The 27813-nt window shown below is 37.4% G+C and overlaps 1 protein-coding gene across 2 annotated transcripts in view; it reads left to right on the top strand.

Moving 5' to 3' along the window:
- BTBD8 (BTB domain containing 8) overlaps nt 1–27813 on the top strand; it is an 88736-nt gene that overhangs the window by 4371 nt on the left and 56552 nt on the right. The window contains exons 2-4 of one of the 2 annotated variants that reach the window (XM_045847158.1): nt 1437–1634; nt 15584–15816; nt 26579–26699. In XM_045847158.1, the coding sequence (XP_045703114.1) occupies nt 1437–1634; nt 15584–15816; nt 26579–26699 (552 nt within the window). Of the gene's footprint in view, nt 1–1436; nt 1635–15583; nt 15817–26578; nt 26700–27813 lie in introns of those variants that run through there. The other variant, XM_045847159.1, reaches the window with a different exon arrangement.

The following is a 27813-nucleotide window of genomic DNA, read 5'->3' as shown; positions in this document are numbered from 1 at the left end:
TAACTATTATGAGCAAGACAGACCAGCTGCAATTTTCCTTATTTACTTGGCAAGAGATGGGGGATGGGAAAAAGTGGGAGATGAGAAGATGTGGGGAATGGGAAGAAAGTGGGTGGAAGGGAGGAACAAATTATTTGTACAGTTTGAGTTTTTATTAATTTTTTTGCATGACTTTGAAAATCCCTTATGAAAATAACTTACTGATGCAAATATTGACTAAAATGCATCTGCTTGTACATTGTTTCCAAGATTCTAAAAGCTTTGTTCTGAAGCATTTTTTTTGTTCAGTATAAAAATACAACAAAATTTAACAAGCACATACTGAGCTCTTATTATATACTAGAGATACACAGTTTTTGCCTTTGGAGAGTTCATGGTTTAATACGGAGAAAGACACATAAAAATGATGATGCACTGACAGAAGTACTGTAATAGAGGTATGTAATAAGTGTGATGAGATCAGAGGAAGGAGCTATTAACTTGGTCTTGGGGAGTGTGTCAACGGCAGCATTTTAAGCTTTCATTGTAATGGATAGCTTTATCCATTTCTTGTACCTCCTAGAGTGAATGGTGTGATTGCCAAGTATATTCCGCAATGTACAAGTCCTCTGAGAATACATACCTTGCTGATGATAATGTTATAGTAATATGAAGTATTTAATATAGAGAGAAAAAATATGTAGTTAACCACAGAGACAGATTATATTCTGACAGTTTCGATTATGATGCTGATTTCTGTTCTTCCATCACTTTCTTATATATGTAATCAGTGGGCATATGTACTGTGTCTGCGCATTAGTAAAGGGATTTGAATGGGTTTCAAATCATTTTAATAATAGATTAGAACATGGTTAGTTGTGTTTGGGGTGGGGGGAATGGAAAAGTACTTAAACATCACGTTCTTGATGCCAAGCATGCATTTCAGACTTGGTATTTAACAATAGTTAGAATAAAGTGTACCGGTTTCTAATCTGTATTGTCTGTTGTAACATCTGCTTTGCTGGTGTTGTTTACTGTTTACTTTTGTTACTTCCATTTTAGTAAGATTTAAAAAAAATGATTCTGCACAGTAGTCAACTATATAACTATTTTGTATTATTTTTTCAAAATCTCTAATAGAAAATCAACATAAATAGCAGAAGGTAAATTTAATTATGGGATGGAATGAAAAAGATTTTTTTAAAAAAGAAGTCCTACTCTTCAAGTGAAATTACTTTTGTTTTCATGTATAACTTTTAGAAAATTAGATTCTAAACCAATGTTAAATATTATTTGAAATGAACTGAGAACATACTCATTTTTTATTACCATTTATTTTATGTTACCTCTGTGTTTTTTATTTGGTGTTATTTTTAAAACTTATTTTATAAAAATAGGTATCATATGTACTTATGAGAAACACTAATTAAACTAGGGTTTCTTTTTATTCCTGACAGGCTTCTAAGGGAAGAAATCCATACAGATGTTACTTTTTCTGTAGGTTGTACTTTATTCAAAGCGCACAGAGCTGTCCTTTTAGCGAGAGTTCCTAACTTCTATTTTCATAGTATTGGACAGACATCAAATAATTTAACAAATTATGAACCTATTGCTGTGGAGAACTTTGAAGCTTCAGAATTTAGAACATTTTTACAGTAAGTGCTTTATCTCTTTTCTTTTATATTTAAGTCTAATGTAATTATTTGTAAAACATATGTGTTTTTATTTCATGTATTTTTATATCTGTTTTATAAACTTCTAAGAAAAATCCATTCATTTAAATTCAAATTATCTTAAATTGGTATTAGTAGAGGCTAAGTATTAGAAACTTAGTATTGGGAGAAACTAAGTACTAACTTGAGATTGAGCCTGAGATAGAAGAAATGAATAGTGTGCTTTTGGTAAATCTGAATGAATTACTATATGCCAGAATTTCTTAACAGTGGCACTATTGACATTGTGGGTTAGATCATTCTTTGTTATGAGGGCAGTGCTGTGCATTTTAGGATGTTTAGCAGCATCCCTGGCCTTTAGCCACTAGATACCAGTAGCACTTCCCCTCCCTTCCCTTCCTAGAGCCCTTCGCCCCCAGGTTGTGACAACCAAAATGAATCCAGACCTTGCCAGAAGACCTCTGGGTGGGAGTGGGAAGGGGAGAGGCATGTAAAATTGCCCCCTGTTGAGAACCATTGCTATACTGAATTCTATATTATTGATATTGATAAAGCATTAAGTAAATTATGTTTATAAAAATATGAGATCATAACTTTTCATTCTCATGGCTTATATGTGGTCAAAATTTTTGAAAATGACTTCCATTGAACTGGTATTTGGTGAACTTAAAGAATTGTCACTAGCTAAATAATGGGATAAACTAATTTATATTAATTCCCATTTCTAATTGAATAGAATTCTGTTTTAATGCTTTGCTGTTATCTGCATAAATGTGTAATTATTTGACACTAGTTTTTGCTAATGTATCCAGGAGAGAAGTACTTTCTAGAGTACTTCCTCAAAATTATCTTTTTTAAAAACCTATTTAAGTTATTTTAGAGAGGTCTTAAATAACTTAGTGTTTAAGAACTCTAGAATGCGTAGGTTCAAATTCCCCGCTCTGCCATTTGGTAGCTATGTGCCTTAAACTTAACCCCTGTGTGCCTGGACTTTCTTTAATTGTAAAATGCCTGCCATACAATAATGTGGAGAGCCAAGCAGGATAATGCATGCCAGGTGAGTTGGAAGCAGGCCTCAGGTTCAGCACAGCTGCCCTAGGGCACAGAAGACTGCCTGATAGATTGTTGTAAGGAAAGAATGACTTGGCTGCTTGCTATATCACTGTACCAAGAAGGAGCAGCAAATGTTCTTAAATAAAATGTACCTAGCCTTGTGGTTTGTCTTTCTCACGCTCTGCTTCAAAGCTGGCTCCATATATACAACCTGACTTCACCAATAAACAGTTCCCTCCTCTGCATCCCAGAGAAGGGACTCCACCTGACCCTGCTTTGACTCTGTCTCTTTATTTCTTTCTTTAAAAAGTTTTTTATTTTAATTATTGTTCAAGTACAATTTTCTGTCTTTTACTCCCATCCCGGCCCACCCACCCAACCCTTCCCACCTCCTGCCCATTTTCACCCACCCCTAGTTTTTGTTCATGTGTCCTTTATACTTGTTCCTATAAACCCTTGCCCTTATCCCCTGAAATTCCCCTGAAATGTCTCTTTATTTCTTAACCCCCCATCACCTTCCCTCGGGACCTCACTGATCCAGCTGTCGGTCATGACACAGTAAGTACCATAAAAATTGTTAACTAAGTTTTTTTTAGGCATGTAAATCTTGAGGTGTTTATTTGTATTTCATTTTGGTAATTTAAATATTGCCATCCTATAATTTCTTCCCTTTCTCTAATACATTGAAGTTAATATCATTCTAATAATATTTTAGTGGTTTTCTGTTCTACCATCCTTTGCATACACTTACTCAGTAGATATTTATTGTGCCCTGTTTTGGGTGAGGCCCTGTGTGAAGGGCTAGGTTTGAACTGGTTAGTGATTTTTTTCTTAAAGATTTTATTTTTAGAGAGAGGGGAAGGGAGCAAGAGAGAGAGAGAGAGACATCAATGTGCAAAAGATACATCAATTGGTTGCCTCTCGTACCCCCCACCCCCAACTGGGGATGCCCTGACTGGGAATCGAACCAATGATGTTTTGGTTCACAGGCCAGTACTAAATCTACTGAGCCACATGAGCCAGGGCTGGTTAGTGATTTTTGATTTAGGGGATGACTGATGATAATAAGTGTGAGGAAGGGAAGATTTTCCCTTTCCCTCCTCTGGTTCTTTTGGCTGGCCAAATAATCAAATCAACAGATGATAGATTGGCAAGAGAAAATAAATTTACTCTCATGCACATGGGAACCCAACATACATGAGAGAGTCAGAGACCCCACATACGTGAGAGGTCCAAAGATAGAAAGGGAGGATTGCAATATATAAGACATTCTGAGCTAGGGATGAGATAATACATCTTGGGGGCCTCAAAGGGTCATCACAGGATTATAAGAAGAGCAGATGTTTATTGAATTGAAGTTTGCACTGCCATATAGGTGGGTCAAAAAGGCTATTGCTGATATTTTTTTATGGGCAAGGCCTCAAGTTCTAGGTAACTAAAGGGAGAGGTAGAAGTTTCTCTTGAGCCTGAAGTTAAAATTGCCCTTAGTTCAAAATAATCCAGATATAACTGAGGCAAATCTTGGGTGGCTTGTTCTGAGCCCCCCACATAAATAAATGAAGAACTAAGTTTTGGAGCTAATACTGGCAGTTATGTCATTGTATAATGCTACAAATTTGTCAGTTACCAGTTTTTAAAAAACCTTTACTATTATTTTTTTGAAGCTCTAATTGGACTTTTGAAGTAATTCATGAATTGGGCATCATCCTATCTATTGACTAGAAATGTACTTCAAAAACATCTTTATTGAAAAAAACTCACGTATCATAAATATAATTCACCCATTTAATGTGTACAATTCAATGGTTTTAGTATTTCTGCAGTTGTGTATCCATGATTATAATTTAACTTTAGAGCATTTTTGATACCCCAGAAAGAAACCTTCTACCCATTATCTGTCACTCTCCATTCCCTCAACCCCTGCCCTAGGCAGCATGGAATCTATTGTCTGTGTCTGTGAGTTTACCTATCCTGGACTTCTCATGTAAATGGAATCATACAATTTGTGGTCTTTTGTGACTGACATTTTACTTAGCATTATGTTATCAAGATTTGTCCATGTTGTTACATGTATCAGCACTTTATTTATTATTGCCAAATAATATTTTATTATATAGGTATACCACATTTTGTTTATTAATTTATCAGTTAGTGGACATTTATGTTGTTTCTACCTTGGGGCTGTATAACTCATGATGCTATGAACATTCATATGCAGATTTTTGTATGAACCTGTGTTTTCATTTATCTTGGGTATATTATACTTAAGAGTGGAATTGCTGGGTCATATAGTAACTCTGTATTTAACTTTTTGAGGAACTGCCAGACTCTTTTTCTAAGGAGGCTATACCATTTTACATTCCTACTAGCAGTGTATAAGGATTTTAGTTTTTTACATCCTCATAACACTAGTTATTATCTTCTGCCTTTTTAACAAATAATAGTCATCATAGTGAATATAAAGTGGTATCTCATTGTGGTTTTTATTTGTATTTCCCAGATGGCTGATTTTCATGTGCCTGTTTGCAATTTGTGTATATTCTTTGGACAACTGTTTGTTCACATCCTTTGTCTAGTTTTCAATTGGATTGTCTTTACTATTAAGTTATGAGTTCTTTATATATATAGTCTCTTATCAGATCTATGATTTGCAAATGTTTCTCTGTCTTTTCATTATCTTGATAGTATTTTTAGCACAAAAGTTTTAGATTTTAATGTAGTCTAATTTATTTAATTTTTTGTCATGTGTGCTTTTGGTATATATAGTAGATAAGAACCTACTATCTAATCCAGGATCACAAAGATTTATTCTTAATTTTCTTCTAAAAATTTTATGGTTTTATGTTCTTCCTTTCTTTCTTTCCTTCTTTCTGGTTTATGAAATCATATACTACTCAGGAAAGGGCCAGTTTCTGGGGTATGAAATCTAAACCACCAGCAAGCAACAGCATTAGGTGGCTAGAGCAGGCAACATGTCCATGGTTTTGTGCTTTTAGCTCTTAACGTTTAGGATTATAATCCATTATGAGTTAATTTTTTTTGTATAGTGTAAAGAAGGGAGCAGACTTCATTCTTTTGTGTGTGATATCTAGTTGTTCCAGCACCATTTTTTAAGAGACTGTTCTTTCCCCAATGGATTGCCTGTACATCCTTCTTGGAAATCAGTCACCCATTGCTATGGACTGAATTGTTTCACTCCAAACTTTGTATGTTAGATATTCAGAGACTGTACTGTGCCTTTGGGAGGTAATTAGGTTTAGATGAGGTCATGAGGATGGGATCCTCATGATGGGAATTGTGCCCTTATAAGAAGAGATATCAGAGAGCTTGCTCTGTCTCTCTGCCACTTGAGGACACAGAAGAAGGAGACCAACTACAGTCCATGAAGAGAGTTCTCACCAGAACCTGACCATTGTGACACCTTGATCTTGGACTTCCAACCTTCAGAATTGTGAGTAGTAAATTTCTGTTGTATAAGCCACTAGTCTATGATATTTTGTTATGGCAGCCCAAGCTGACACATAAATGTTAGGGTTTATTTCTGGTCTCTCAGTTTTATTCCATTGGTCTGAATGTCTGTCCTTAATGCCAGTGCCAGTTACCAGTTTAACTTTTATGAGAAATTAGTGGGATTTTTGTGTGTTTATGTCCTGGATCCTAGGTGTCTTTTAAATGCTAGTCTTTTAAATGCTAGTCTTTTAACTATTTGCTGACATAGTTCTCGCCTATAATCAAAATTATATTGACTTTAGTATAGAAAATTCTTTTTGGGTGACTAAGTTTTACCATATTTTTTGGACTATAAGATGCATCCCCCCCAAAAAAAAATTTGGGAGGAATAATGGTTATTAATGCTGCTGCTGAGTTCTGTTTATATTTACATTGGTGAAATATTATGTTATTTATGTTATTAAATATTTTACCACAATTTTTGCTTCAAAAATTTTTTTCCTATTTTCTTCCTCTAAAACCTAGGTGCACCTTATGGTCCGAAAAATATGAGTAAGTATATTTGCCCTGACTGATGTGGTTCAGTGGATTGAGTGTCATCCTGCAAACTGAAAGGTCACCGGTTCGATTCCTGGCCAGATCCCCAGTTGGGAATGTGTGAGGGCAGTCAGTCTTGTGCATTGATGTTTCTCTCCCTCTCTCCCTTCTTTCTGTTCCCTCTAAAAATAAATAAAAATAAAATCATTTAAAAATTTTTAGTATATTTGTGTGATTTAGCTTATTTTTCTTCATTTTATGCTCTCTCTGTTACTTGAATTATCTATTTTTTTTTATTTCAGAGTTTGTTATTTGAAGCTCCTATAAGTATAAATGGAAAATTGCTTATTCTTGGTGTCCCTCCATGTGTAAAGACAGGGTGACATATGTAATTTAAACAGATACTTTAAGAGCAATTTAGAAAATCATTGTTATTTTCTAGTATACATCATAGACTTACTGATTTTAAATGTATACTTTTTTCCGCTAGTAGGTAGTGTATGGCATTGTAAGAGCAGGTTTGTAGTCAAGCCAGGTCTACCACTTCTAATTGTATGAACTTGAACTAATCACTTGTCATTAGTTTCCTCAATTGAAAAATAGACATAATAATACCTACCTCAAAGTGTTGTTGTGAGGTTAAATAATTCTCATAAAGCACTTAGCACAGTGACCTGGAAGCACTGACTACATTTTAATAAGTGTTATTCATAGTAGTTGGCCCTATGAAATTATACATTTCTTCAGCTATTAAGTGTATGTTTATAAGAAGATGCTTGGATAGGTCAAATTTTTATATATTAGAGAAAGGAAGAAATTGCATCAATGTTATCTTTTATTTGTTATCATTAAAAGTAATGGAATTGAGATCTTTGCAGGTCCTAACCTCTCTATGGTTTGGGTTGCTATCTACCTTATAAAGCAAAGTAGAGGGTTTGTCTTCTGGGAAGACAGTAATCTCCTCTGAAAAAGCCTCCTATATATTTGCCTTTGGCATCGTATAGGAATGGGAGGGCAGAGATTGAGGCTTCCTGAGTCTGGCTTTCAGCTGAGATAGAGAAGATAGTGGTTGTAACCAGAAAGTCCAGAGTGGAGTGTAATTACCTCCAGAACTTGTTAGTTAACCCAGCCTGGGCTTCATGACCGTTGTATAAGTGGATTCCTTAATAATAAAACAATAATAATAATATAGTTAAAATAAAACTGATAGAAAAAAATGGAATGAGAGACAGCATGGTAGAGTAGAGGAAGCACTGGACTTGACAAGGTAGAGATCTGCCTTCTGGCTGTGCATTTTCTTGTTTTATGATTTCTTTTAGTTGTTTTTTTCATATGTATTTAGAACAGGAGTTTGGAGTAAATGGCTTTGTGCTTCACAGCATTTCACAGTCTCTTTTAAGCACTTGATCACATTCTGTTTTGTATTTGTTTAGTCACATATATCTGTGGTTGTGTAAGTTCCTTGAGATTAGATAATCTCATTGATATGAACCCCAGTGGTATCTCATGTACTCTCTTGCACATAGAAAGTGTTCATAATGTACCCCCTCATTTTTAGCTCTTTGCATTGAAACTTGCCTATATTAATACAAGGCATAAGTAAAGGGTTATAATGTAAAATATGAGATTAAAATCTTTAAATCTTTACAATCTTTTTTTAGTAAAAAGTCTGATAAAATATATTTTTGAGTTTTTACTGTGTGAAATGTACTCCTTTTAAGTGTCTTCAGTATACATTCTTTCTCTTTAAATAATCAATAAAGATTTTGAAATATTCTACTTATTTTAGAGTCCTTTGGTGTATACTACAGTTAGACTGGAAATACGGTCTTCAAAAAGTTGTTTTTTATACACCAATTGCAGATGTAGATCAAATAATTAACAGTGCAAAGTAGTGCTTGCTTTATGACCTTGTGATTAAAATTCAACTCAGGATCATAAAAATCATTGATTTCTCATAAGACTTCCCCTGTTGTACTTGTGTGAGTGTGTGTATGAAGGAAAGAAAAGAGGGCAGACCTCTGAATTTTCAGTTTAACGTCAATTACTGGGAGATGCTAGAATAAAGTGTAATACAGGTAAACACAAAACAACACAAAACAAAGAATTCCATTTCCCCTGCAGTTTTCTCAGGTGGTAGCTATTTTCTCTCCCATATCCTTTATACTACTAGAGCTGGAAGTGGGTGGAATAGGTACACTATTGTATTAATTATATTTAACTGGATTTTTTTTTTATTTTCTGAGTGCTTGATGCTTTGGCATTTGGAATACTGATCCTGATGGAGGAGAGATTGCTCTTCCCAGGGTTAGCAAATTCCTGTAAGCATGCCTTTGATCAGCAAACCAACCAATCCAGAGTTCACTTGGACACCCATCTCCTTTATCTGGTTCTTACACTCCAGAAAGCAATATGGGGTCTGTCCAGAAAAAGTCCAGCCATTGTCAATGTGACGAGAACAGTTTGCTCCACATGATGTAACCTGGCAGCCAAGGAGAATAAACTGGAAGGTGCATGCATGAGCAATGATGCTGTCACTGTACTAGTCAGGAGTTGTAGATGCCATTCAACGAGCATGTGTACTATGTGGCCATCACATTCAAAATGACTGAGCAAGTAGAGCAATGTATATGCATCAAATATTGCATTAAGCTTAACATCCCTCCATGGAAACTATTCAGATGATTCGCATGATTCAGAAGGCCACAGCTGTGGGCAACTGGTGATCGGTAGCTTCATCACGACAGTGTGCCTGCTCGTGCATCACATCTTGTGCAGAATTTTTCAACGAAACATCAAATCACCCGGGTGACTCAGTCCCCCTAAAGCCCAGAGTTGGTGCCCTGAGACTTCTGACTTTTCCCAAAACTAAAATCACCTTTGAAAGGGCAGGGATTTCAGGCCATCGATGAGATTCAGGAATATATGACAGGGCAGCTGATGGCATTTGGAGAACCGTGAGGTCCCAAGGTGCCTACTTGGAAGGGGACTGAAGTGTCATTGTCCTGTGTATAATGTTTCTTGTATCTTCTTCAATTAAATGTCTGTTTTTCATATTACATGGCTGGATATTTTATGCACAGACCTCATATTCCTCTGCCCTAATCATTCCAGGGCCAGGTACCAGACAACTAGAGACTACCTTTATAGCCCATAACCCCCTACTCCCACACAATTATTCAAACTCTCCAATCCTAAATCTGTTTAGCTGCTTCCCTTGCTTCATGGTTCTTTCCAACCAAACCACAGTAAAGTTTTTTGCCCACACTTTGCCCTTGTTCCTTCTGCCTCTAGACCCACTCTGTTTCCCCATTTGGCCCTGCCTGGTATGATGTGCCCCACTCCTCTTGGGAACTGTAACTGTTTTTTCAGTGGCAATCATCTCCTGATCTGTTGACCTCACCATACCTCAATAAAACCAAATTCCCAGGCACATTTCAAAATGCTTGTGAACTTTATACTGTCCCCAGACCTTTTCCCTCTCTTCTTCTGAACCCCACCCCCATCTTTGAATCTCATCTTAACAAGTCTATACCACTAGCCAGTCATGTAGAGACCCCTGGTCAGTCAGCCTCATTACTTAATGAAACTGACTGTTGTCAGTTTCTCTTGTAACAAATTTTGCTAATCACATTTGCCACATAGATGGTGTTTTTACTATCATGGCCTCTAGTTCCTTTAATTCCTGTCTTCTGGTGATCTTGTTTTCTGTTATACCTCAGCCACTCAATACCATGTGAAATCCTAAATTAAGTCATTATCAATAACTGCAACCCAGCACAATCTGATTCCAAGCATCTCACTCTCTTGACTTCTACCTTCTATCTTTCTACCTTACTCTCTTAAAACTCCAATTCTAATAATTAATCAACTCCACCAGGACTTGCAGTTAATCTTACCACATTTTTATTGTTTCCAATCCTCTCATGTTCTCATTTCCATCCTTATTCTACTTATATTCCTGTTACTGTATCACTTCCTTTACATACAGCCTCTGTTCCCTTGTCCCCTCTGAATTTGTCTTATTTGCATGTTAAACCTACAAACCTTAAATGCAACTCTTTGACTATCCCATTCCTATATCCATATAGTGGAATAAGACAGGAGAGAAACACATCCTAATCATTCATTCTTTAAATCTTGACCATGAACCTCAAGTAGGCAGTTAGTGCTGTTGGTCATACTACATGCAATCGTATTATATTTCCCTAGTTTCATTTGTTCTCCCACCATCCTTGAGGATATTTTATGCCTCCTCTTTCCTGAATTTTTAGTTGCTCTTCCCTTACCTTCATTCTCACTTCATTACTTTGTTTTCTACTTCATTGAGAAAATCAAGGCAATTGCCAGAGAACTTGCACAAATTTCTCCCACATCTACTCACTTGCATCTTTACCACATGCTTTGTCTTTCCTCATGTTACTATTGATAAGCTGTCAGAGCTTTTAAAATTAATTCCTCCACTTGTCCACTATATCTCATCCTATTCCTCTTCATCTACTCAGAGATATTGCTTCAGCAATTTTAACTTTAAAAAAAAAACAAATTTCTTTTTTCTTGGATTTTACCATTAGCATATAAACATGGTATTCATACCCTCACCTAAAAAACCAAAACCTTCTTACCCCACTTCCCCTCCAGCTAATACTCTACCAGCTAATACCCTAATGCTCTGGTCCTTCTCATATCAGATCTCAAGAGTTATCTATCACATTCCCAGTTCCATTCTCCTTTTTAAAAATTGAGATATTCACATATTATAAAATCCACTCTTTTAAAGTATATTATTCAGTGGTTTTAGAATACATTTGACCCTTGAACAATGGAGGTTTGAATAGCACAGGTCCATTTAAACGCTAATTTAAACCCAGGCTATTCAAGAGTCTACTGTATTCACAATGTTGTGCAACAATTTAGCATTGCCTAATTCCAGAATATTTTCATCATCCTAAAAAGAAACACCATACCCATGAGCAGTCACTTCCCACTCTTTCTTCCCCTCTAATTCCTGACAGCCAATAATATATGTTTTTATGGTTTTGCCTATTCTGGGCATTTCATATAAGTGATGTCATATAGTATATGGCCTCTTATGATTGGCTTTTTAAACTTGGTATATTTTCAAGGTTCCTCCACGTTGTGGTGGTTCATCAGTACCTCACTCCTTTTTATGGCTGAGAATATCACCAAGACCGTCTCAGGTTTGACGATTTCAAGAGGACTCACAAGACTGAGCATATAGTCATACTCTAGGCTATAACTTATTACAAAATAAAGAGAAAAGACACATAGAGTGAAGTCCACAGGAAACCAGACACAAGCTTCCAAGGGTCCTTTCCCAGTGGAGTCATACAGAACATGCTTAATCTCCCTAGCAGTGAGTTGTGACATTTCTGAAATGGTGCCAACCAGGGAGCTCATTAAAGGCTCGACACCCCAGGGTTTTTATTGGGGGTTGGTTACATATGCATCCTTTGCCTAACACATACCCATATTCCAGACTCCTTGAAGGAGAGGAGATGTTTAGTATAAGCCAATTATTTATATGCATAATGAGCCATCCTTGTCATTTAGAAAATGCTAGGAATACCCCCAAAATCATGTTTTCAGATACCAGCCAAGGGCTGATCTTGCAAGTCTTACAGAGGATAATAGAACTGCTATGTTAACTCTTATGTACATGTGTATATGCCATATTTTGTTTATCCATTCATCAGTTGATAGACATTTGGGTGGTTTTGACCTAATGAAAAATTCTGTGAACATTATGTGCAAGTTTTGGGGTCAACATATGTTATATTTCTGAGTCATATGGTAAGCTTTTGAGGAATTGCCAGACTGTTTTCCCAAGAGGCTACACCATTTCACACTCATACCTCCGTGTCTGAGGATTCCAGTTGTTCCATATTCTCAACAAAAATTATTATATATCTTTTTTATTATGGCCACCCTAGTGGGTATGAAGTGGTATCTCATGGTTTTGACTTGCATTCCACTGGTGGGTAATGATTTTGAACATCTTTTAGTGTCTATATTGGCTGATTATATATCTTATTTGGAGAATTATCTATTCTTTGCCTATTTTAAAATTGGGAGTTTTGTCTTTATTTTTACTGTCAAATTTTCTTATGTATTCTATATACAAGTCTCTTATCAGATAAATTATGTGCAAAAGTTTTCTCCCATTCTGTGGGTTGTCTTTTTTAAATTTTTTTTTAAAGTTTGTTATTTTTTTATTTTTTAAAGAGAGGGGAAAGGAAGGAGAAAGAGAGGGACAGAAATATCAATATGTGGTTGCCTCTCATGCACCCCCTACTGGGGACCTGGCCCACAACCCAGGCATGTGCCCTGACTGGGAACCAAACCAGCAATCCTTTGGTTCACAGCCCGCACTCAATCCACTGAGCCACACCAGCCAGGGCCCGTGGGTTGTCTTTTAACTTTTTTGGTGGAATCCTTGAAAGCATAAAAAATTTACATTTCTATGATTTCTATTTTATCTACCTTCTCTTTTGTTACTTGTGCTTTTGATGTGGTGTCTAAGAAACTATTGCCTAATCCAAGATCATAAAGATTTATACTTTTATACTTTTAGTTCTTACATTAGATCTTTGACTAAGTTAATTTTTGTAGATAGTGTGAACCTGGGGTCCATCTTTATTTTTCTACATTTGCATATTCAGTTGTCTCAGCACCATTTTTTTTGAAGAGGCTGTTGTTTTCCCATTGGATTATCTGGATACCTGTAAAGGAAGAACACTCTCCTGTGTGTCTCTTCCACTCTTAATACTCTACTCACAGAAAACTTTAGTTCTGACGCTTCTGGTCACTAGATGTGTGTGGGGGGGGGTTCCCTACACCAAGCAGTTCTGAGATTCTCCAGATACTGGCTGTCCTTTAGATTTAACTAAATTCTGACAACATATACCACAGGTTCAAGGCTCATTCCCGCAAGTCTGCTCCCTATTCCCCTATTCAGAGGCCAATGTCAGGTCTAGGTTGTTAGCTATGCTTCTGGCCAACTGGCTGTAACTTGGAGGTTCCCATGACTCTTTACTTTATGGTCAATTAATTTGCTAAAGCAGCTCATGCAACTCAGGAAAATATTTTACTTACTTAGATTACCATTTTATTATAAAAGTGTATAACTCAGGAATATCCAAATGGGAGAGATGAACAAAGTTAGGTATGTGGGGAAGGACGCAGAGCTTCCATGCCCTCTCTGGGCATAGCACCCTCCCAGTATCTTCATGTGTTCAGCAGCCTGAAGGCTCCATAGACCCCATCCTCTAAGGTTTTTATGGAGGCGTGAATGAGCAAGTCATTGACCATTGACAATTAATTTAACCTCTGTGTACAGGTTTGTCATCTGTAAATAGAGATAGCTTTATGTATTCCTTTCCAATCCAGATACCTTTTATTTCTTTTTCTTGCCTAATTGCCTCAGCTAGAATCTCCAACTAAATATTGAGTAGAAGTGGTGAGAACAGACATCCTTGCTGATCTTAGAAGGAAAACTTTTCAGTCTTTCACCATTAAGTATGATGTTAGCTATGATTTTTAAAAAAGATTTTATTTATTTATTTTTAGAGAGGGAAGGGAGGGAGAAAGAGAGAGGGAGAGAAACATCAATGTGCAGTTGCTGGGGGCCGTGGCCTGCAACCCAGGCATGTACCCTGACTGGGAATTGAACCTGCGATGCTTTGGTTCACAGCCCGCACTCAATTTACTGAGCTACGCCAGCCACGGCAGCTATGATTTTTTAAAACATGCCCTTTATCGGATTGAGCATATTCCCTTCTACTTCTAGTTCATTTAGTGTTTTATCATGCTATGGCATTGGGTTTTTTCAAATGCATTTTATTGTATTTATTAAGATGATTATGTAGGTTTTGTCCTACTGATGTGGTGTCTCAGTCCATTCAGGCTGCTATAAGAAAATACCACAGACTAGATGGCTATCAACAACAGAAATTTATCTCCCACAGTTCTAGAGGCTGGAAGTCTAAGTGCCAGCATGGTAGGGTTCTGGTGAAGGCCCTGTTCTGGGTTGCAGACTGCTGACTTTTCACTGTGCCCTGACTTGGTGGAGAGAGGCAAGGGATCTCTTTGGAGCTTCTTTTTTAAAGGCACTAATCCCACTCATGAGGGCTCTGCCCTTATTACCTCTCCTCCTAATACCATCACATTGAACATGAAGTTTTAACATTTGAATTTTGGAGGTGGGACACAGATATTCACATCGTAGAATATGATGTATAATGTTGGTTTTCATATGTTGAACTACCCTTGATTTCCTAAGATAAATCCCAGTTAGTCATGGTGTATAATTCTTTTTATATGTTGCTGGGTTCAGTTTGCTATTATTTTATTGAGAATATTTTCATCTGTATTAATAAAGAATATTAGTCTAGGGTTTTCTTGTGATGTCTGCATCTGCTTTTGTATCAGGATAATATAGAACTCACAGAATAAGTTGGGAAGTGCTTTATTCTCTTTGTAAGTTTGTGATGGATTGGTGTTGATTCTGTAAACATTCAGTAGAATTCACCAGTGAGGGCACCTTGTCCTTTCTTTGTGGAATATTTCAATTACTAATTCAGTGTTCTGTTTCTTCTTAAGTCAGATTTTGTAATGTGTGCCTTTCCGGGAATTGTCCACTTCATCCAGCTTATCTAATGTGTCGGCATTATATATTCCTTTTTAACATTAAAAAATTTTATAGACTGCTTTTTCAACTTTCTGCTATTTTAGATTGACTTTTTTACAGTTGGTCCAGATTTTAAATGGTTTTAAAATGATGTAATTGTTGTATATGAAGGTTGCACATGGGAAACTAGCGTATAAGAATCACCATTATTTTAATTGATATTTTATATTTTGTCTTCTAGGATTGTATACTCATCAGACAGAAACATAAAAAACTATGAAAATGAAATTCTTAGGAAAAAGAGAGTAGAGAGTGGGGTACCACAAACAGAACATGACTTCAGTTTTCAAAAGTATACGGACAGTGATGGAAGACCACCTATAGAGTTCTTAGATGAAAAATCACCTGGTTGTTCTCTTCTGAAGCATGAAACTCCAGATACCAGTGATGGAGAGGACAATTTTATATCCAGTGGTGAGTCATTTTATTTGTTGATTTTTATAAAACTTTATAGACATGAAAGTATATTCTGATACATTAGAGAAAGCAGACTTCAAAAACCAGCTCTACTGTTCTTTTTATAATAAGTAAATGAAAGTAAATTTTGTGAGTAAATGAAAATAATAGTATGGTCAACTCTCAGCATTCACCAATAATTGAAGATGGAGTTATTATGAATTAATATATATATAATTTACAATTCTTCTTTTAAATTTTCACATGTTATAATCCTTATTCTAATCTATGCCAATAAAAGCTTTACCAGGCTATAGACTCAGTTCTGTTCCACAGTATATGCATTTCTTAAAAAACACCATGCAACACAAAAATCACCATTACTTTTTGTCATGACACACAAAAAGTTACTGGAAATTTTGTCACGGCACATTTTAAAAAGATAGGAACGTAATGAAAATAGTAACTTAGTTTTAAACATGTTAAAAGGTGAAGAAATCTATAAATACTAGAATAAATATGGTATTTGACCTTGAAAAGGACCTTTAGTTTGTTTGTGGAAGTGGATGTCAGGGGGTTGCAGCTTGTGAGTTATTGTGAATTGATGGAAGGAAGATACTAAAGATAGAAATGTATAGATATATAGATATATTAAATATGGTAACAGGAAACTGAGATCTCTGGATCAGAGACAAACTGTTTATTGCTTACAGAGCATCTTAGTGCTAGTTCCCAATCCCCAGCCCCCATTAGGCTATGTGGTGAGGATCTTTGACATGTGGTGGTATTACACCACAAAGAGAAGCACAGAAATTAGGAAGATTTTATAGGCTGCTGGCAGATTTGCCTATCCTCCTAAAAAGAGAAAGAGACAGACCAGATGAGCAGATAGAACTTCACTTTGGAAGGCAAATAAATTTTCTCTGGTGAGGGGAGAGGAAAGTAGCTTCACTACCCTGGTGTATAAGGAAATAAGTGGTTTTGTAACAGGTATTCAGAATTTGAGGTGCCCAGGAATATACAACAGTCCCCTACTAACATGGCTGAGGGGAAGGGAAGCAGAGCAGGGCCATAAGCAGAGCAGGGCCATTGAGAGTTACTTTGCATATCTAGAGAAACTGGCCAGTGTTTTAGTAATGTTAAGTAGCTGTGCCTGCTACTTTTAGAGCCAGGGAGACATGCATAATTCTAACCCATGATGCACCTGGGAGGAGGTTCCCAGGTTACTGCACCTAGGCAGAGGCAGGACTGTGTGATTATGGGTATTCTTTTGTTTCTAAAGGGATTTTGGGATTTAATGGCCTAATTCCGTCACTATTCTAAACCTGTATAACTTTTGAATAAATAGTTCCTTTCCTTTTCATAAGACTCTGGCATTGGGAGTCACGGTTCTTACTGGCAGCAGGCAATAGAACCCAGTGGTTCTGTTACAGTTTGGGCGTGAGGAGAGTCTCTAAATCTTTTGGATGTATCACATTATCTCTAGCTTCTAAGGCATGTTTACTGTTTAATAATCCTTTATCTAAATTTGCCAGTGCTCTTCTCTGAAAGGCCAGACCATACAGAAGCACAAATATATTAATAGAAAATGATCTCCCAAATATTGGTTGAAATACATCTAAAATAAGGTGGAGATTTGTAAAACCAGATATGGATGAGTGTGACTCCTAACATGCGGTGAACTGAGGTATCTAGTAGATGTTTTAGGTGTTTATTGTTTTTTTTTTTATTTTTTAGTATAAAATTTTTATATTTAGAATTAGCCAGCTGGACACAGTTTAGATGATCGCACTTTTTTTTGGCAACATCCAAAGCATCTTAGTCTGGAGCCAGTCAAACATAGGCCTTCTTCCCCTCATCGGGCCTGATCAGGGTGTTGAACTTGGCCATGTCAATGTCATACAGCTTCTTCATAACCTGTTTGATCTGGTGCTTGTTGGCCTTGACATCCTCAATGAACACAAGTGTATTGTTGTCTTCTATCTTCTTCATGGCTGACTCCGTAGTCAGGGGGAACTTGATGATGGCGTAGTGGTTAAACCTGTTTCTCTTGGGGGCCCTCTTCAGAGGATATTGAGGCTGCCCTCAGAGCCTCAGTGTCTTAGGCCTCTGGAAGGAGGGTGACCTGTGGATCTTCTTCTTTTTTTTTTTTGGTGGCTATGGACACCTTTTAGCACTGCTTTCTTTGCCTTCAAAACCTTTCCCTTGGCTTCAGTTTTGAGAGGGACAAGGGCTTCCTTCTTTGCTTTGGGCACCATCTTCATGAAAAGGGTCTGATGTTTTAGGTGTTTATGTGTGTTTTGTGTATCCTTACATGACTCAGTTCTGCATTGACCTAGTGTTTCTCATGGATGAACTTGCACCTAAGCAAATGCAAATTCCATCTTATGCTCAGAATGTTCCCTAATATATCAGTTGTGTTAGATCACATTTATGTTTTTAAAACAAGTATTTTACAGCAGAATTGAATGTATTTATATGAAAGTGTCAGTAAACTAATGGCTTTTGTTACTGAAGTTTAGTGCAATAATACTAACAGTGATTTAAGCTCAGATTCCTATGATATACATTCACCATACCTAATTATGTTATGGTGAATGAATGAATATATGTCTATTCTAGGCTTGAGATAAATGCATTCATATATTTTATCTCCTTTAGTCTCAGATAACCCTAAGAGTAAGTGGTTACAGACTGATTTTATAAATAGGACTCTAAGACTCAAAGTATAAGAGATATTCCCAAGGCCATACATACAGACCAGTTGGTGGAGCTGGTATTTTGATACCCATTTTTCCTGCCTCTAGTCTAGAGCTCTGCCATGGCCCCAGCACAACCATTAAAGCAGGCAAACAAAGTGTAAGTATAACTGAAAAGAGTTCTTTTACCCCTCAACCTCCTGCCTTTTTACTACTTTCTCCATCACTCCATGGAAACCTTCCTGTTACCAGTTTACAGACACATGTCCGTATTTCATTCATTTCTTTGCAGTCTTTCATACTGTCAGTGCTGCCCTTTTTAACACTTCCTTTGTGTTCAGTGACATTGTGCTCTCTTTATTTCCCATCTTGGCCACTCCTCATTCTCCTTTACCAGCACATCATCTTTCTGCCCTTTAAGTAATTAATATTCCCAATTTTTTTTGAGCTTTATACCTAACTGCTAAATAGATATACCTGTCTAAATACAGAGTGGGGAAAAGTTGGTTTACAGTTGTTTGTATGGAAAATAATAAAATAATTAGCAACTATCAATATAAGAATAACCTCTTTGTACCCACAAGTGTAAACCTACTTTTGTTCCTCCCTGTATATCTTAAATATCTCAAAATTTAATTTTTCCCAAACTGACTTAGTCACCTGCCTCTCCCAACCTGCTCTGTTTGAATACTCTAGTAGTGTGAATTATCACTGTTTTCTACTCATTTACTCTCTTTATTCATGACCATATATATTGATTTATCTCCTAAGTATTCTTAAATATGTCTCTTTTATATTCTCTTGCCATTTCTTTATTTCAGGACTTTGCTATTTACCTTGAAAATTTGTATGCCAGCCACTTGCCAGGCCTCTCATTGAGCCACCCTCCATTAATATCATTGAACAATGTCTGTTCATTGCAAGTCTGATCATGGCACTCCTCTCATTAAAATTCTTTAGAGGTCTCCCATAGCCTTAATATAAATCTCAAATTCTTTCCTGTGGTATAAAGGGATTTTGTGACCTGGCTGCTGCCTTTCAGAACTCCATGTTACCCTGTTTTCAAAACCCTCCCAGTCCTCGTAAACTCCTGTCTTCTCCTGTCTTACTGAATTGCTTTGCTTTGCCCTCCAAAGAACTATATTTAGTTACCATTTGCTTTAGCACTTGCTATTTGTTCCTGGAATACCATTCTAATTATTCATCACATTAATTAATTGAGTATTGACTTTGTGCTAGGTTTTGAAGATTTTCGAGTGAACAAAACATTCCTGTCCTGTAGTTTAGTAGGAGCTAGGTGGGTTATGTACAGAGTGTGATGAGGACACAAGTTGGGCACGTGTTACCTGGACTCAGGCTTCTGGAGAAAACTATGTGGAGAAAGTGACGTCTGAATTGAGTCCGAAAAGAAAAAGCAGTTTTGGGAACTATTCCAGGCAAAGGACACAACATGCCTGGAGGCAGAGAGATCAAAGTATATAGCATATTTGGAAAATTGGAAATGGTTTGTTGTGAGAGTGGAGTAGAGGATAGAAATGGTCACAAAAAGAAATGAGCCTGGAGATATAAGCAGAAGGCAGATCATCAACAGCCTTATATAAAGGATGACCTTATATTTTATTGTCCAATCTGGGACCCTTTTGAAAGAGTGAAAGGGAGAAAATTATTATTGCTGTTGACAAATGTTCCAGGGCAACAGGCATTAACAGGACTGTCCCAGGCTAACCATGACATCTGGTCACCTTACTTATAAACCACTTTAAGGAGTTTGGGTGGTACTATTTTGCAGGCCGATAGAGTATAAGCAGAGTAAGTTAAGTGTAGAGTGGGTTGGCGACTTCAAATTGAAGAACATTGAGTTTTGGGTTTCTATGACTCTGTCTTTTTTCCCTGCTACCACTCCTGACACCAAATGTGTGTGGTTACCAACCAATTCTCTGATATTAACTAGGTACCCAACAATCCAGTTCTGATACTAACTATCCAGAGTCACCACAGACCTCACAGATTAAGGGCTTACTCACAGAAGATTGTGCCCACTTCAGATGCTAGCCACCGATGCAGACTCCGTCCAGCAGGGTCCATATGTTGTGGATGAGATGAACAAATTCACACAGACTGCAGAAGTCCTGTGGAGAAAAGGGAGGGCGTGGCCACTCTCTGTGTGTGAGAGTACCCTGACCCCTGCCTGGACAGGCTTTTTTTGCTTTCTGGGAGCATTCCCTCAAGGAAGGTCTTCATTCATCATTGTCAGGCAGTAAGGATCAAACAATAGATAACATTCAGAGAACTCTGAGGGCTTATTCTGAGTCAGGGTCAGTTAGCTAAAGGGCCATAAAACTTTGGGAAACAAACTCATTTCATGCTAGGACCTTTATCAGAAAACTGAGGACACTCTTAGCAAAGCAGGTTTCACAGGATTTTATGCATTCTTTCTTAGGCCCTATTTCCCCAGGGAACTGCCCATTCCTTCCCAGGGCTGCACCACCCTCTGTCATTGTTTCAGGCTTAAGTCAGGCAAGGGGAGTAAGGCAGCCAAGAAATTAGGAGACTTCTTGCAGACAGAATGAGGACTTAGGCTGTGTCAAAGCTGAGGGGCGAGGGTCTATCACCCCCTTTTTCTATCGTCCCTCCAAGTTTTTCCCTAAGGGCCCCTTCACGACCATGCCAGTCTTAGGTCTTCCCTCCCTTGAGGAATCATACCTGCCATTGGCTAACTGGTCATCCACCTGGGGCCAAGCAGGGTGAAGTAAAAGAGGGCAGAGGCAGTGCCCCTGCTAGGGAGATAAGCTTTGTCTCCTTAGTGGCTTATTGTCCCAAGGTCTCTTACTCAGCCTTAGCCATGGGGGGGGGAGGGTTATAGCTTCTGAAACCAGGCAGGGTGGTTCCCAACAAGCCACAAATGGGGCGCCTAGGCTACTGTAAGACAGGAAAAAAGTTCCCTTTACCTCCTTGAGTTCTGTGGCGGGCCTAAGAATTAAACTGAGATAAAATGGATTAACTGGAGGGGAAAAAAGATTTTTATTATGTACTTATTTTTGCCCCAGGAGTTTCACAAAAAAATGAGATTCAAGGAGATGGCCAGATGAGTGAGGCTAAAAAAAAAAAAACCAAAAAACAAAAAAAAAAACAGTTTTGAGCTACTGGGTGGTTGAAGCAAATTATGGAAAGGTGAGAGAAGAAAATGTATGGTAAATAAGGGTTGTGTTGTTATGTAGATGAGCCAAGTGCTGAGAATTGTTTCTTCCTAGTAAGGAGATATGTTTACAAATGGAACTTTGCTTTATAAATATAAATTTTCTTTACCAGAGGGAAAATTTATACTTTGTTTTTGGGGGGTGGGGTGCAATAAAGAGCTTCTCCTGCATTTGCTGGTTCCCAGTTGCCTTTAGCTCAAAATGCTCAAGTCAAAGTGACATATTTTGGAGTGACACATTCACTACCTACAGTTATGCCCAGCAATTACAAATACAGGATTTCCCACAACTTCCCTTCAAGGTTTAATACTTTGCTGGACTAACAGAAGTCATAAAAACATTTCATTAAGTTTATTTATTTTAAAACATGCAACTCAGGAACAGCCCAATGGAAAAGATGCATACGGTGAGGTATGGGCGGGAAAGGACAGTGTACAGAACAAATGTCCATGCCTTCTCCATGTGTGCCACCCTTCCAACATGTCAATGTGCTAAGCAACCCAGTAGCTCTCTGAATCTCATTGAGCAAGTGTTTTTATAACTTAACCTCCAGTCCCTTTTCATCCCCAGGAGTGTGGGGGGGTAGGGGGCACTGGGGCTGAAAGTTCCCACTTAAAAAAATTTATTTATTTATTTATTTATTTTCAGAGGGGAAGGGAGAGAGAAAGGGAGAGAGAGAAACATCAATTGGCTGCCTTTTGCACACCCCCAAATGGGGACCTGGCCCGCAACCCAGGCATGTGCCCTTACTGAGAATCACACTGGCAACCTTTCAATTTGCAGGATGTGCCCGACCAAATAAACTACACCAATCAGCACTGAGAATTCCCACTTTGAAATCATGTTTGGTCTTTCTGGTGACCAGCCCCCATCATGAGTTCATCTAGGGGTCATCTAGTGGTCACCTCGTTAGTATAAACTCAGGTGTGGTTGAAAGGGGTTTATTATGAATACCAAAAGGTTTTCTTGTAACTTAGAAAATGCTGAGAGTTTTAGGAGCTCTGTGCCAGGAGCCAGAGAATGAAGACCAAATACATATTTTTATTATATTCAAGTTCTGTAGGTCATTTGAATACATAATGGCACTTGAGATAGATAACAGTCTATCAAATTAACTTGGTTTTCTTTTTGTTCTTTTTTCTTTTTTTTATTTATTGATTTTAGAGAAAGAGAGGAAGGAAGAGAGAGAAATACTGATTTGTTTTTCCACTCAAGCATTCATTGGTTGACTCATGTAATGTGCCCTGACCAGGGATTAGACTGGTAACCTTGGCACATAGGGGCAATGCTCCATCCAGCTGAGACATCTGGCCAGGGCACTTGGTTTCCTTTTGAAAAGTTTCTGGATTTTTCCTTTGTGTCAAAAGTCAGACTCCAATCTTTGAATCATCAAAATGAAGGCTATTCCTTCTAAGTATACCCCATTAATTTATGAGCTTTAATTTTTCTATAGGAATATCTAGGAATAGTAGGATCTTTCCTTTTCCCCTGCCTATTTCTGGTGGTACTTTTATGTTTTTCCTTAAAAAATCTTCATTATGTAGAATTTACTACATAATTTATTCAACACATATATATTGAGGACCTACTGTGTGTCAGATACTGTTCTAGGTCTGAGGGATACTTCAGTGACTAAAATGGATTTTCAACATTTTTGGAACTTACATACTGATTAAAGAAGGTAAAGTGGGGTGGAGATAGACAATAAACATAGTAAGGACATTAGAAGGTGACATGCTGTGATAAAAACAGGACAAAGAAAGGGGGGTTGAAGGTGTGCAGGACAGGCATCCCCAAGATGTGCCACTTTGGCATGTGGATTGTTTGGAGCTGAAGGCAACTGAGACTGTGCAGTAAAGAGAAACTTTTACCTCTCCCTTAAACAGTTTAAACTGTGGGCCTTGCCCATAATAAGAGTTGTTATCAGAAATAACTTTTTATGACTTATCTATGTTACAGGGCAAACATCTAATTCCTGAGCATCTGCTCTTTTTATCATCCCTTTAATTATTGTTCTCTCCTCTGAAGCTCCAAGCACTTTATCTCATTCCCTAGCTCAGAATGTAGTTTAAACCCATTTTACCTTTCTGTCTCTGAACCTCTCATGTATGTGGTATTCCCATGTGTATGTATGTAATTAAATTTGGTTATTTTCTCTTGTTAATTTGTCTCATCTTGATGTAATTATTAGACCAGCTGAAATAATCTGGAAGAGTAATTTTTTTTCTCCCCAACACAGCACTAGTGATGGGAGTTGTAATTATAGATGGGTGGTCAGAGTCAGGCTCATTGAAAATGTGACATTTAGACCAAGCTTAAAGGCAATAAGAGGAAAATTGGGGACAACTATAATTGAACAATGATAAAAGAAAATTTAAAAAAATAAATAAAAACAAATTCAGTAAGAAAGTCAGCCAAGTAGTTATCTGGGAGAGGAGATTCAAGACAGAAGAAATGGCAGTGAAAATATCCTAACATAGAAACATAACCTGCCACTTAGAGGAATGAGGAAGAGTTCAGTGTGGAAATAAGCAAAAGAGTGGCCAGTGAGGTCAAGGAGATAATAAGGAGTCAGATGTTGTGGAGCCGGGTAAGCCATTGTAAGACGTTGGCTTTACTGTAAAAGAAATGGAGAGCGCCAAATGGTTTCAAACAGGGATGGTTTTGGGCCAAGATCTAAATTACATTTTAAAACATGCCTCTAAATGCTGTGTTTAAAATAGTCTGTGGGGGGCCCTGACCAGGAAGCTCAGTTGTTTAGAGCTTTGTCCTGATATACCAAGGTTGTGGGTTTGATCCCTTATTTTAGAGCACATACAAGAATCAACCAGTAAATGCATAAATAAGTGGAACAACAAATTGATGTGTGTGTGTGTCTCTCTCCTCTTCTCCTCTCTAAATCAATGAATAAAAGATTAAAAAAGAGATTGTTGGGGTCAAGAGTAGGAAACCTATTAGGAAGTTACTGCAGAAATCAAATTGCAAGTGGCGATGGTGGCTTGGACTAGGGTGGTAGCAGTGGAGATATTGAGCAGAGGTCAGATTATGGATCTCCTTTCGTAGTAGAGCCAATATTGGCATTCTGGTTTATAAATACTTAATTTGTAAATTTGGTTAGTAGGAATCTGTCCCACATGACTGGTGCTTACCAGGTGTACTGATGAAAGTTTTGGATTGCCAAAGCCATAATATACAGTGTAGTGTTTTTCATATGTATATATTATGCCCAGAAAAAGTCCAGCCATTGTTAATATAACAAGAAAGGTTTGCATGACATTGATGTAACCTGGCAGCCAAGGAGAGTGGACTGGAATGCACATGTGTGAACAATTACGACCTCACTGAACTAGTTAGTGGGGGTAGTAGACAGTATTGAATGAGTGTGTGTACTGTGTGGCCATCACATTCAAAATGACTGAGGGAGTAGAACAACAAATCTGCATCAGATTTTGCATTAAAACTGAACATTCTCCATGGAAACTATTTGTATGATTCAGAAGGCCACAGCTATGGGCAGCTGGTGATTGGCAGCTTCATCATGACAGTACACCCACTTATGCATCACATCTTGTGCAGAGTGTTTTGGCAACACATCAAATCACCAGGTGATTCAGCCCCGCCTGTAGCCCAGATTTGGTGCCTTGTGACTTCTGGCTTTTCCCAAAACTAAAATTACCTTTGAAAGGGCAGAGATTGCAGGCCATCTATGAGATTCAGGAAAATATGACAGGGCAGCTGATGGCAATTGAGAGGACTGTGTGAGGTCCCAAGGTGCCTACTTTGAAGGGGACTGAGGTGCCATTGTCCTATGTGCAATGTTTCTTGTATCGTGTATCTTCTTCAATAAATGTCCCAATTTTTCACAATACATGGCTAGATACTTTCTGGACAGACCTTGTATTTCTCTGCCTTAATCATTCCAGGGCCAGGAACCAGACAACTAGAGACCACCTATATAGCCTATAACCCCCCATTCCCCGACACAGAGTTATTCAAACTATCCAATCCTAAATCTCAGCTGTTTCCCTTGCCTCACAGTTTCTTCCATACACACATAAACGTATACCTACATATGAATATATACATGTTTTATATTTTACTTCCCACTACCTAAACTGTGAATCCTTTGAACTAGAGGTAGTTTGTAAAATAACTTATTTTGTATACCTCTCCATACTGTGTATAGTACTAAACTCATAGTATTGTAAATTACATTAATTTCAGTTGAATTTCTATTGGTTCACACATCATTCTAGCTATAAATGGAAGGGATTTATAATGAAAATAGGAACAATAGGAAGGGATTAAGAGTGAAAAATACCAAAATTGAAAAATTTTCTAACTTTCTAAGTCAGATGTTCATGCATTGGCTTCAATTTTGGTGTATAATTTTTTGATAACATTACCTAAATTTAAATGTATAACTGTATTTTTAAATGTAAGTAGAAATATTTATTTCAAAGCAGAAAGTGTAGATGATTTTTAAATGTTGTTTTATTTTTAAAAGATTTTATTTATTTTTAGAGAATTGGGAAGGGAGGGAGAAAGAAGCAGAGAGAAACATCAATGTGAGAGAGAAACATCGATGACTTGCCTCTTGCACCCACCCCAACTGGGGACCAAACCCACAACCCAGGCATATGCCCTGACTGGGAATCGATCCAACAACTTTTTGCTTTGTGGAATGATGCCTAACGAACTCAACCACACCAGTCAGGGCAAATGTTTATTTTTAATTTACCACTTAAATATTTCAGTCAGTTTTGCTCTTTTTCAATAGCTAATCAGTGTAACCATGTGGAAAAATCTCTTGTTGATATTATAATACACACTTCTAGGATATTTCTAATATTAAACTAATTTTTAGTTTTTTTTTCTTTTTAGAAGATGTTTATGACTTGGAACCTGCATCTGAATTAGGAGAAGACTTATTGAAACTTTATGTGAAACATTGTTGCCCAGATATTGATATTTATGTTGATGGAAAAAGTTTTAAAACTCACAGGTAAATAGGCATGTGATTGATTTGGTGTCTTGGTTGTGACAGTATAAAGTGTAAAAGGGTGACTCTTTTTTTCCAGCCCAGTGGCTTTCAAGCTGTGATTCAGACAGGCCACACGGGTTCCATGGTATTGCCTCAGGGGGTTTCTGAGAGGGAAGAGGTCGGCCATCCGGCAGGATTTTCTGCCTGCAGGTGCACACATGTCCACGTGCCCCTACCCAGACATGCATATGCTTCAGCCAGAGCAGATCTATGTTTTGCATTGGGCATGAACCTAAGATTTCATTAGAAGAAAATATTCTGTTGCCTAAAGTAGGTTTGAAAGCCACAGTCACAGATATGTAATTAAATACAGTTTTTAATTTCACAGGCTTTGTAGTATTGAGAATGATTATTTCCACATGAATGACATGTATTTTCTCTGAATGCATTTTGGCTGAGTCTTTCATTCAAAATGGATGATTCTCATGAATAGCATTGATTAGGAGGTCTAATATTTCAATGTACTAAAAAAACATTATTCTCCTTTAAAATTGGGTTGCTTAGACATTCTAGGCTTTTAGATTTCAAATTAAAGCCTACTGCCTATTTTGGTCATGTTCTTTTTTGCAAGTAACTAAAATCAGCTTAAAAGAAGTAAAAAAAAAATTAATAAGAAATACAGATTTTCTGTTGGAACTCAAGAGAAAGAAGTATAGTTGGGCCTCACAGTGGACTAGAGTTGCAACCAGAAATCTGAGGAAACCAGACAGCTCTTCTCTTTCCCTCTCTGTTTCAGATAGAATGTTGGTAAGTTATTCTGGTGCTCCTGAAGAGGAAGAATCAGACTGTTCGCAGTGGCAAGAAGCAGTCTTCAAGGTTCAAGGGTGCATGACCTTAATAATATTAGCAGTGGGTTTAGATTTCAGGAATCCGCCAAGCCAAACTGTAGTGATGTCTGTGCTTTCAAAAATCATACTGGTTTTGCCAGTTAATCGACAGCAGTACCCTGCTAAACTTGAAGTTTGCCAGTTTGATCCAGACTATTCACCATTCAGAATTTGAACTTTTCTCTCTGGGAACATATGTTTTTAATTACATGTATACACATATACACCTCCCTAATTTTTATAAGGTC

The sequence above is a fragment of the Phyllostomus hastatus genome, unplaced genomic scaffold, assembly GCF_019186645.2.
Source record: "Phyllostomus hastatus isolate PE091 unplaced genomic scaffold, TTU_PhHast_1.1 phas_contig_524, whole genome shotgun sequence".
NCBI classification, from domain to species: Eukaryota; Metazoa; Chordata; class Mammalia; order Chiroptera; family Phyllostomidae; genus Phyllostomus; species Phyllostomus hastatus.
The sequence above is the reverse complement of the archived record's forward strand: the minus strand, read 5'-3'. Positions and strand labels throughout refer to the sequence as shown.